At 32.0% G+C, this 12,056-nt stretch overlaps 2 protein-coding genes across 2 annotated transcripts; both read left to right on the top strand.

The window, feature by feature from the left end:
• Window positions 1-2,143: 2,143 nt before the first annotated feature.
• LOC118349598 (probable WRKY transcription factor 75) lies at window positions 2,144-4,719 on the top strand. Its single transcript, XM_035694902.1, has 3 exons — window positions 2,144-2,684; window positions 4,113-4,273; window positions 4,457-4,719. The coding sequence occupies exons 1-3, from the start codon at window positions 2,299-2,301 to the stop codon at window positions 4,471-4,473; spliced, it is 564 nt and encodes a 187-aa protein (XP_035550795.1). The 5' UTR covers window positions 2,144-2,298; the 3' UTR covers window positions 4,474-4,719.
• A 3,103-nt stretch (window positions 4,720-7,822) lies between these two features.
• LOC118349597 (teosinte glume architecture 1-like) lies at window positions 7,823-10,203 on the top strand. The gene is made up of 4 exons (XM_035694901.1): window positions 7,823-7,879; window positions 8,122-8,559; window positions 8,722-8,858; window positions 9,303-10,203. The coding sequence occupies exons 2-4, from the start codon at window positions 8,153-8,155 to the stop codon at window positions 9,941-9,943; spliced, it is 1,185 nt and encodes a 394-aa protein (XP_035550794.1). The 5' UTR covers window positions 7,823-7,879; window positions 8,122-8,152; the 3' UTR covers window positions 9,944-10,203.
• Window positions 10,204-12,056: the final 1,853 nt, after the last annotated feature.

The following is a 12,056-nucleotide window of genomic DNA, read 5'->3' as shown; positions in this document are numbered from 1 at the left end:
AATAATAATTTTATTCTTATACATTAGACTATTTTAATATTTGAAATTATATTTATTTTTTTCTTCAATTTGACAGATGTGGCAAATGTACTTTTTTTATCAATTAGAAAATCTTACGACATACAGGATTTTACATAAGTACTACTAATTTCAAAATAACCAAGCCATTTATAAAATACTAATATTTCATCATTAAATAAATAATGAAATTTTGTTAAATATTTTTAAAAAAGTATAACTATATAAATAATTAGAGTTTTAACATAATTTAAATATGATAATATTCTTAATTAACTAAAGAGAACTGCTACAACTAATAAAAAAGTAACCTGAAAATATGTCATAAATATGTATTTCATTTTTTTATTTTTATTTTCTTTTTTTCATGTATTTTTTTAATCATCATAAACATTTTTAAAAAAATAAAAAATTTACAACATCATTGGGTCAGGAGGGAATTGACAATCTATCTCTTCCCAAACAAAATTATTAAGTTCGAGGAAGAGATTAATAGATTCTTAAGTTTTCAGAAATTTTTATATATTTTTTAAAATATTATTTAAATATAAAATATTTTTTAATTTGTTAATCTAATCATTACAATTTTCTTAAATGTAAATTTTTTAAATTTTAAAACAAAAACTACATTAAAAAATTATTTTTCAATAATATTTTAACTTTTATAATATTTTTATTTTAACTTTTTTTCTCTCATTTTCTAAAATCAAATAAAACATCTTAATCCAAATAATTTTATATATTACTATTCACAAACCATGTCACTACTATTAATACATCGATCCAAATCATATCTAAGGATATGATATCTACATGTGTTGTTTTTTGAAGGACGAGGCTGCTGCTGGTACATTAAAATTTTTAAGATTTAAATCCAACCCTTCATTTTACCACTTCTCATTTTTTTTTCTTCGGTTGGATTGCTTCGATTTATGCAGTGAAGTACTATCACTATCACAAAAATTCTCCATATCTCTTTTCACTTGTTAAGTGCAGAAATTGAGTTCATAAAAAATTCTCTATATACTACTTATTTTACTTATGATTACGTTTTTTTTTTTTTAACCCAAAACATATTTATATTTTACAAAATAAGTTATTTTTCAACTGGGCAAATGTGCCTCGCACATTGCCCAACCGCTAGTGTATATATATATATATATATATATATATATATATATATATATATATATATATGCGCGCGTGTGGATCGGTGGAAGGTTAGCACAGGAAATAAACGTTTTAACCGATTTCATTGAAAAGAGGAGCTTTTAAAAAATGAAAATAAAAATGTGCATCAGCCGGCATGCAGGCAGGCGATATATTTAAGAGCAAAAAATTTTCTCATCATTATACATTATATATAATTTTTTAATTTTTTTAATTTATATTTTTTTATATTTTAAAAAAATATAAAAATTTATTAATACATTAATAATAATTTCTTTAATTAATAACAATAAAAAAGTTTAAATACATGAGTGAGGACAAAATAGAATTATTCATATGGAAATAATGAATAACAAATCTCATTTAAGAACATTGCATCCGCCACCAAAAACAAAACAAAAACTGTACCATATTGCTATATATCCACGACAGGCACCTAAACCTAATGGTCTAGCAGCACACCTTGTGATACTTTCAGATCAGTCCAAAGGCAGCCAGCTGCACGTTATACATGTCTGAATCTTATGTACCTACAAAATTGGTAGAAGGAAATTACAGCTTTCACCACGAAATAAATCTCAATTCAACTAGTGTCGTCTAATTATTATAATTATTTTAAAATTTTAAATAAAATAAAATAAATAATTTAATTATTTTAAATTTTAAAATAAAAATAATATTTAAATTTTATAATATTTTTATTTTAATTTATCTTATCTCAATTAACTATCTGAATTAAATAGATCAATTTTAGAAACGTTAAAATATAGTTAAATAAGGAAAAAGAAAATTAAGAAAAAGAAAGTATAGTCTTGTATAGTCTTACTCGAATGATGCAGCCGCCACCATGCATTTTCCACCTTTCTTTTTCTGATCAATAACTTTTTTCGTGTTGTACACGACATGGCTCGCCCCTATTTATCTGTTTGGATTTTTCTTCCTATTTTGCACTGCTTCAATACATGCATGGTGAATCTGTGCATGCTCATAGCCGCCTAGCTAGCTTAGGCAGCCGCCCCCACCTTTTGCATGTTTTAGTGTAAAACCTATTCGGACATTCTTCCTGATCTCCTTCTTCATCTTATTCTTTACAAACTCAACTGGCTTCCTATGGAAAACTACCAAATGTTCTTCCCCTGTTCTTCTACTGGGCGGCAGTCAAGTTTTCCTATCTCAACAAACATGGGAAGCTCTAATGTTTTTCAGAAACATCTTGGTGTGAGCTCGAATGGGACGTTCTTGGGGTTGGGGACAGAAAACCTTCTCCCAAAAAGATCGGCAGAGGACGTTAAACAACCAGCTGATGATCAGTGCTGCCCTGTTAGTTCAAATGGATGCTCTGCTGGGGAAGAGAGCAAGGGAAAACAAGGTAAGATCAAGAAGATCAGGAAGCCCAGATATGCTTTTCAAACTAGGTCTCAGGTTGATATACTCGATGATGGCTATCGGTGGAGAAAATATGGTCAAAAGGCAGTTAAGAACAACAAATTTCCGAGGTTAGTTTAAATTTTGCCACGTTTTCTTTTGGTCGCCTTTTCTAAGCTTGGGTTGTGAATGGGAAGTTCCTGCATGCATGTTGATGCTTGTTCGATTAATTTTTGTGTAAATTAGAACCCTCCAAAAGTATATAGGATTCTGCCATCTATGTATAAAGAAGTAGTTGAGAAGATGATCAGTTTAGTGCAATTATTTCTTTCAGACTGGCCATCTAGGGTTGATGTACTCATTTTATATATATTGCCAAAACGTTCATGCTGCATGCATCCAATTAAGCATCCAGCTCAATGGGTGAACTCGATCGGTGACACTAGTGGATTAGGATGCATTAACAACCTACGTACAGTAGTACTGTTTCTTCCAGAGTTTTTCCTTTCAGCTTTGATTCTTCTTTTAGTAACTTAATTGTATGACTTTCTCACAAGAAATTCCCAAGAATCACATTTTCCAGGCATCTTGAATACGGACGGTCGGTTTTAAAAACGTACGTACGTACACAAGAAAATATGAAAGAAAATAAAAAGAAAATAAGCAAATATATATGGATGGGATGCATGCTCTGCGAAAAAAATATATATGTTTCTCTATCGAGGGGTTTTTTTTTTTTTTTTTTAATATAAAGATGCTAATCTTACCGCTTATTCGTACTGCTTGGAGTTACGGTTGTAATTTTTTATTTTTTTTACTTAATAATTAAGAAAATATTTTTTAATAATATTATATATTTTTTATTTTTTTAAAAATATTAAAAAATACATATAAAAAAATTTAAAAAAATCATAATATAATTAATTAAAGCTCCCAACAGAAGTGGTGGCTGTTAATGTAACTTTGAGTACTGGATCCTATTAATGTAACTTAATGCATGTCTGGACAACTTTGGAATGATCTAATTTCATAAAGAGAAATATTTTCACTATGAAAAATTTTTATATATAAAAATAAATTCATAAATTGATATGATTTAATATGGTATTTTGTTAAATTGTAAATCTGTTTTTATTATATATAAAGTATATCTGACGTATCATATGAAATCATATCAATTTGTAGATTTATTTTTTTAAAATTTCTTTGTGGTCGTACTAGCACTTCTCTTTAACAAAATATAATTCAAATGATCAGTTCGATTGGATTAGCTAGATCCTAATCTAAAAATCATTAAGAAACATTTTCAGAATGGAAAAATGTTAAAGGCTCCGGCCTCCAGTAACTATCCTTTAATACACACGAACAAGGTGGCTAAATTGGACTCACAATATGATGGTTAATATATACATAACACCACTCACTAGTACTACTGCAATATATTATTCCCATATTGGAATTAAAACCATTAATCCAAGTCATGTTATTAGTAATTATATACCGTGATCATGATGCGATGATCATCACGTACATCATGATCAGGTGCTTTTTGCTTGCAGAAGCTACTATCGTTGTACGTTTCAAGATTGCTGTGTAAAGAAGCAAGTTCAACGCCTAACCAAAGATGAAGGCATCGTAGTGACTACTTATGAAGGGGTGCACATCCATCCAATAGAGAAGCCAACTGATAACTTCGAACATATTTTGAGTCAGATGCAATTTTGAGTAATTCTACATACAACCGTGAAGTGCGTAATCGCCGCGTAATCGCTTTGAAAAAGAGTGAGATCCACTATTAAAAAATTAATTTTTTTCATGTGAGTCCCATGTTTTATTCATTTTTTTCAAAACGATTACGCGATGGTTACACAATTCACGATTGTAAGTATATTTTCTCTGCAATTTTACACTCCTTTTTGAAGCTGTCTTCATCATGATCACATGATCATCATTCGATTTATATATGTAACCGGCCACCTGCCTCCCCTCCTCGGTTAATGTCAAAAAGAGATGGCACAACTGCCTCGAACTTTGAACTATTTCTTGGCTTTGTAACTCTTTTAGAGTTCTCTTTTCTTCATTTTTTTCCTGATCAGTTTCATGTGTAGGTTAACTCAGCCTTGAGATGCTGATCATCATGTTTTACCACCTAGATATTAAGAAAATAAACATAAACCTATATATATATATATATATATAAATCTATCTATTTTCATCAGTTTAAGTTTTTGAGATAAGCGGTAGTTTCACATATATAGTATCATAAGAGAAGTTTTGAGTTTGAATCATAACCTTACATTCCATCCAATTTAATTAAATATTTATGTATTGGGCCCCTTATTGAGTGGGAGTAGCCCACACGTGACAAAATAATTAATGATAGGAGATGCTTAGGGAATGATGAGATGAGATGAGATGAGATGAGAAATCTGTAAATAGTAATGAAATAATTTATGAATAGTAATGACATAGTTTGAGTTAAAAAATTTTATTGAGTTTGAGAAATGAGAGAGAAAAAGTTGAATAAAAATATTGTTAGAGTATAATTATTGTTTACTATTATTTTTGTTTTAGAATTTGAAAAGTTGAATTATTTTTTGTGTTTTGTTTGAAAATTTGAAAAATTTATAATGAGTAGGTAATGATTAGATAAAAAAATAAAAAAATAAAAAATTGAAATTAAAAAGTATTTATATTTGAGTGAAATTTGAAAAAGAAATTTTGAGATTAATTAGCTGAGTTGAGATCATGTATTTCCTAAACAATATATCCATAAATCTATCTATTTCCATGATCAACTTAATTTTTCTGAAACAAGTGATAGTTTCAAACTTTCACATGAATTAGCTTTAGGCACAAACGTCGGTAGTTTCACATGAGTTAGAATAAACCAGATTATTAGGTCATCGATCGGGCTGTGCCATTTGATACAACCTGGAAAGAGATCAATTCCTCGTTTTCAACTTTGGAAGTGGGTGAAGGGAGAAAGATGTTTGAAGAATTTTTATAAATTCAGATAAATAATATCATAATATTATTATAGAGAGAAATGATACTTGCAGTCGTGAGCGTGCAGTCGCCGTGCAGTCGCTTTGAAAAAAGTGAATAAATAAGGGACCCACCTGAAAAGAAATTAATTTTTTAATAGTGGACCCCACTCTTTTTCAAAGCGACTGCACGACGTTTACGCATTTCACGACTGTATGTAGCATTACTCTATTACAGAATGGTTTAAAAGATGAAAATCATGTTAAGTAGTCCCTCATGATTTTGTCCCCTCAATTCCACGGCTCTTATATTTTAATTTTTTAATGATTAAAAAAGTGACTACTAATAAATGTGTATATTTTTTATAATGTTTAAATATATTTAAAAGAAAAATAAATAAATAAAAATGCACCAGTTTGAGAGATTTTCCTACCTCCTATATATATTTCTCGAGCTTGTAATTTTTTATTTTTTTATTTTTTTGGGGCAAGTGGATTCACGACAAAAGAGGCATCTCATTTATCTTCTCACTTGAGCATAATGCATGCTTTAGAAATCTGTCATGCTTGCTTACACGAGAATTGAGTTTCCTTTAATAATGGCCCCACGCATAACGTATTAATGATACATGTTAAAAGGGAAAAGAAGGAAAAAAAGCAAAGAAAAAACAAAGATGCGAGGTCACGAAGATTCTAGTACTACTACTACAGCTTCATGAGCCAACCCACTTTGCTAAGCAAAATAACGTGGAAAAAGAAAGAAAAAGAAAGCCACATGCACGCAACCCTGTTTTCTTCAACTAATTACCAGAACTTTTCCGGTCGTGAGCGAGCATTTGCTGATTTTCTTTAATTTTAATTTTCAGTCAAAACTCTAGCATCCAAGGCATATTATATTAATGCGAGACTGATGATCTGTGCTAGCTAGCTGTGTCAATTAAGAAGTCCCTTAATATTCTTATATATAGCTATTAATTAAAGAGATAAGAGGTAAGAAAATGAATATGCTTGAAGCATAAAGGCAGGCAGAAACAAATTACTAGCATTAATTAGCAATTAATGTCTGATGTGCATCAAAGCATTTTGCACTGAGAATCTTGTCGAAAGTCTTGATCTTAACCAAATTAGCAAAAGCCATGCATCTATGCTTAATAAGACAAATTAGCTAAGTCGGCAAGTAAAGTGACATTGAACTTCTAAATAATTGGAGTTGATCCTTTTTTGATAAGAAAGAAAGATCATTATGCTGTCTCCTTTAATTAAAAAAAATAACATGATTGGAGAAGAAAATATTTTATCTTAGAGGAATTAAGGTAACAACATTCAATCTTATTTGTGATAAAAAATAACTTATTTTTTTTTGTAAAATGAGTATATTTTTATCATAAATAATTATTATCGTCGTAAATAATTTGTCATAAATATTTTTTTTTTTTGTAGTGATTTATTTTCTTCATAAATATTATTATTATTATTGACAACTAAACATCAAGAATAAAAAGGGTATTGAAGGAAGGGTGTGCCACAAAACCATGATCTTGGGGTGAACTAATTAATTTCTTTTTATCTTCTGCAGTCACAAACTGATCCATAAATTAACTAATCCATAAACTAATTAATTTTTTGCTATAAAAAAATCTATTTATTATTTCAACTCTTATCATCTTATCATTATTTCAGGATATGATATTAAATAATAAATTTATAAATAAAATATAATAAATAATTTTTAATAATTTATTGTCACATTATAAGATAATAAAAATATGATAAAAATTGAGATAACGAGTAACGTTACTCTCTTGCTATACATATCGTTTTCAGAATTTTTATCATACTACTTTAACTGGCTGCCACGTAGACCTTCCCTCATTCTATCTTGTACCTTTTCTTTTGCTTACTGTTATTTTATATGTGGAGTTTAAAAAGTTGTAAGCAAGATTACCTGTCCCTCTCTTTGCCATTGGCATCTTGCTATTTCTTTCTCCTCTCTCTTTTGCATTTAAATTGTTTACAAGTTTATTTTCAACTCCAAATTTAATAACCCAACTAGGCTTTGGAAAGGGGGACCAACAGGAAAACAACATAGGTTAGAAAACTGCTCCAGATGGGGCCTTCCTCCAGTAATTCTCAAGCTCTTTATTTTATACAGTTTAATCTTATGATTTCTGTCCCTATAGCTTATTACCTCATCAAGTTGAGACTTTGTCCTTGCCTTCTTCTGGAGAGGGATATTTGGTGTTCCTTTGCTGTTTTTTGTTTCTTTTTTAAATTGAGAGAACTGCTCCCTCTATATATGGCAATTCCGATATCTATCCCCAAGCAGAGAAACAAAAAAGGTCCAATTTGTATTCATGTATTACTTTAGCTGGTCTGCAATTTGACTTTATCATTGTTGCCACCAAAAATTCCCAGAAACAGTGGTTCACTGTTCTTGATCTTTTGGATTCTACAAAGCACTAAATTTTACTAATTTCCTTTTGACCGAAAGCAAAAAAAAAAAAAAAGGAAAATCAAAACCCATTGGTTCTTTCATTTCATGATTCTTCTTGAAGTATTCACTTTTGTGTGATTGTTGAAGGGGAAGAAACGTCTGTGAAAGAGCTTTACTAATGCTTGCTATGGACTGGGACTGGAACGACTTTGCGTGGGATTCAATTGAGTTGGAGGAAAAAGAGGATAACAGCAGCTTTGCTGGCCTTGTTGGTCCCGGTAGCTTGGGAGGACAGGATAATAATAATAATAATAATGGAGGAGGAATTATGGTGGACTTGAAACTGCGTGGGATATCCGGTTTGGAGGAGAGATCTGTAGACGGATTAAAGTACAGAGGGCCATTGAAACGGACTCGGGTGATGAGTGGAACTCAAAATGTTTCATGTTTAGTGGATGGATGCAAATCAGACCTCAGTATCTGCAGGGATTATTACCGGCGACACAGGGTTTGCGAACGCCATTCTAAAACCCCAGTTGTAATCGTTGGGGGCAAAGAGCAGCGTTTCTGCCAACAATGCAGCAGGTATTATATCCAGAGCATGCATTTCATTGGTAGACAAGGATATTATTTCAATTCTAGAGTTGGATCGGAGTGTTGGATTTTTTTTTTTAGAAACTTCTGTCCAATCATATGGGTTTTCTTTCTTTCTTTCTTTCTTTAAAAAAAAAAAAAAAATTGTTGTAGATTCCATTCTCTGGGGGAGTTTGATGATGTAAAGAGAAGTTGCCGGAAACGTCTTGATGGACACAACTTGCGCCGAAGAAAGTCTCAGCCAGAACCCCTGTACCTGAGTTCTGAGGAGTTTCGGTCAAGTTACAAAGGTTATGGATTCTTATCTAACTGCTAAGAAGAGGTTTTTCTTGCAGTTTTTAATACTGTAAATTTGCTTGGTATTTGGTCCGAAACTGAGGATGAAATTTGAATGATTAAATATATAAATTAAATAATTAAGTTTACATCATTTATTCTTTACTAGTCATAACTTGCTGAGATTTTTCACGAACTTCCACATGAGTTCATCGAGTCACATATGAAAGTCAAGGTTGATTTGGTCTGCAGTCTACAATGGGTTTTAGGAAGTCCATCTAGTGCTACAATTATTATGGTATTGCTAGGTAGTTGCAGAGGAAATTTAATTTCCTGGAATTTATGGTATTGGTAGTGTCTAGTTCCTCAAATGAACTTGGAAGGACAAACTTCCTTTGGAATTGCTAATTACCCATTTGATATCAATGAACATTGACTGAAAATTCTGTGTAAACCAGGCTCGAGAATCTTGCAATTCAGTAATCCCCACATATATGCAACTACTTCTCTGAGAGGCACCTGGCCTGGGACGGTCAGCTCTGAAGCACAAGCTATGGTTCATAATCATTACCGGGGATTGCGCATTACCGAAGGACAAAGTATTCCGAATTCCTTCGCCGTGATTTACAATGAGGAAAATAAGATGTTTTCTTTCTTACAGGAAAATGGCCCTAAACTATGCAGCCAAACAACCCCTGAAGCTTCCATCCACCAGCCTCTTTCCAATAGCATTGTTTCAGCAGAAAGTGGAAGGGGTGGCCACAGTATGTTGTCTGGTGGACCAACACAACCCATTGACTTGGGTTATGCTCTCTATCTTCTGTCATCACATCCAACACAAACTTCAGCAATGGATTTGAGCCACTTGGTGCGGTCCAGCGTGAGCCATCCAAGTCAATCCATAAGCTCAGCACAGCAACTTGATGAAGTGTCTCAGTACTCATGTTCCCATGGTATAAAGGACAAGTCTGCTGCAGGTCTAGTCTTGCTTCCCGATTCCAATGAAACCAATTTCTACTGCAATGGAGTGTTTCAAGAGGCGTTTGATGCCTTGTTCGAAAGTGAGGCCTCACCAACTCTTCCCATCTGGTGGGAGTAGTCAGCTTCGGAAAGAGTTTGGTTTTTATCTAGCGGAAAAAAATGAACGAATAATAGACTCAAATGAATCAAGAGTTTTCCCATTAATTTCCTTGCCAAGAATTCAATGTCTTGGATTCTTGTCCTCTGATACATATGATTCTCTGTTTGAGCTCTTTGTATTGTGTGGTAAACTTATCTCCATCTATCTAATTTCTTGGAACCATTTGCATTTTCTTGGTAGTACACTTCGACCTTTGAGTTCTGTACCATATTTTTATTTTAATTTTAATTTAATTCGTAAAAATGTCTCAACATTGGTCTTATCTTATCTTTTGTAGTTGCTGTCAGAAGCGTGACATATATTTTTGGAACCCATTACTCGAGTTGTTTATACAGCTGTAAAGTTTATTTAACTCTATATACAGTTTCATTGTCTTAGAAGTTAGAATGCTAATATATTGTTTCACGCAACATAGTCTCATAAAATTAAGCCATATGGAGACAAATGACACGTACTTAAGAAGGTAGTAGAGACACACATCTCTATTTATGTTGATGTTACGGGAAACATGTGATCCACCACATTACAAAGACACAAACATTAAAAATAAGAAAAATATTGTATACTACACTCTCGTTCAACTTGCATCTCGTTATATTGAAGTAGCATTTCCTATCAACATTTAAATTTATATTTGCAATCAAAATTTTAACCAGATAGCATAGCCCAAAACAAGTTAATCCCAAATATATATTTTGAAAATACATGTAAACACTCATTTGGTTATACAATTTAGATGAGATAAGATGAGAAATTCTATTAAAAGTTTAATAAAATATTATTATAATATAATTTTTTAATATAATTCTTGTTTTGAGATTTGAAAAAGTTAATTGTTTATTATATTTTATATAAAAGTTCGGAAAAATTATAATGATTATATAAGATAAAATAGTTTGATTTTGTGTAACCAAACCAACCCATCTTCCTACATCTTTAACAAACAAACCATAGCACAGAGACCCCCAATTGAAGAAAATTTCAAAGCCGAAGGACGCATAAAGGCAGAATTCAACATCGACAGTTGAATAAAGAAAACAGGGACTAGAAATAAGTCGTATAGCGAAGTTGGTGGCATAATTCATATTCCAAAGCATCTTTAATATTTGGCGACGGTAGTGCCATTAAAGATAATTTTAATGGAATGTACCCTCTCCATAAAATGGTTGACTCACTGCTCTTGCCATTGCAGAAAAGGTTGGGACAGACCTTGAATCAGATGAGGATGGGCCAAACTCCTACGGAATGATTTGGACAGACCTTGTCCAGCTCTGCCTGACCCTATCCATTCGTCATTGTTACATAAAATGCTATAATCAAGGGAGAAATGTTTGTTACTTTGTAAAACAAGTATGATCTTCTTCTTTGTAAATACACATTACTAAGATACCAAAAACATGCTACTAAAAAACAAAATTATGAGAGTTTAATTGCATATATACCGGGACATCTCATTAAGACTTATTCTAAATAATCATCAAATACTTTAAAACAAAAGGAAAAACGGAGCAACTAATTAACTCTTGTAGACAACATCAAGCTCCCCCATATAGACACATTAGTACTATTTCCTACTTGTGAGTGTCTTTTGGAGGAACCTTTGTTTCCAACTCCTTGGGAGTTGCCTTCTCTGCTGCCCTGCAAGATCCATAAAAGTCAGTTAAATGCCTCTTTAAACCAGAGCTAAATACCAGTTGGGAACTACAAGCAAAAGAATGAGAGCAATGGGCATCCAGTGCTGCTACAATAACACCCGAAGAGACATGTCAGATCTGGTTCCAGAGCTTGTTAGGAAGGCCAAGGTTCGACCAGTGTATGTGTGCGCACGTCCAAACCATTATCAGAGGCAAATTTTCTAACCCAACTTTTCCCACAAGTCAAGAAAAATGTGAGGAAAGGAAATCCAACATCAGTATCTAGTAACAACTGGAGCTGGAAAGTACGCGTTTTCAAAATCCTATTGCTAATGTGCTATTGAAAAATGTTGATGATGAAGCAAGAAACTAATTTCACAAGCTGAAGAGGACTGAGATTTTATTTATTCTTTAATATAGGAAACTTCCATCTCATA

The sequence above is a fragment of the Juglans regia genome, chromosome 10, assembly GCF_001411555.2.
Source record: "Juglans regia cultivar Chandler chromosome 10, Walnut 2.0, whole genome shotgun sequence".
NCBI classification, from domain to species: domain Eukaryota; kingdom Viridiplantae; phylum Streptophyta; class Magnoliopsida; order Fagales; family Juglandaceae; genus Juglans; species Juglans regia.
Note: the sequence above shows the minus strand (reverse complement) of the source record. Positions and strands in the feature narration are given on the sequence as shown.

Excerpts from the sequence above, each read along its gene's own strand:
- LOC118349598 (XM_035694902.1), top strand. The coding sequence starts at position 2,299 with ATGGAAAACTACCAAATGTTCTTCCCCTGTTCTTCTACTGGGCGGCAG. Across the intron at positions 2,685-4,112 it reads AAGAACAACAAATTTCCGAG|AAGCTACTATCGTTGTACGT; the intron begins GTTAGTTTAAAT and ends TTTTGCTTGCAG.
- LOC118349597 (XM_035694901.1), top strand. The coding sequence starts at position 8,153 with ATGCTTGCTATGGACTGGGACTGGAACGACTTTGCGTGGGATTCAATT. Across the intron at positions 8,560-8,721 it reads TTCTGCCAACAATGCAGCAG|ATTCCATTCTCTGGGGGAGT; the intron begins GTATTATATCCA and ends AAATTGTTGTAG. Across the intron at positions 8,859-9,302 it reads GTTTCGGTCAAGTTACAAAG|GCTCGAGAATCTTGCAATTC; the intron begins GTTATGGATTCT and ends TGTGTAAACCAG.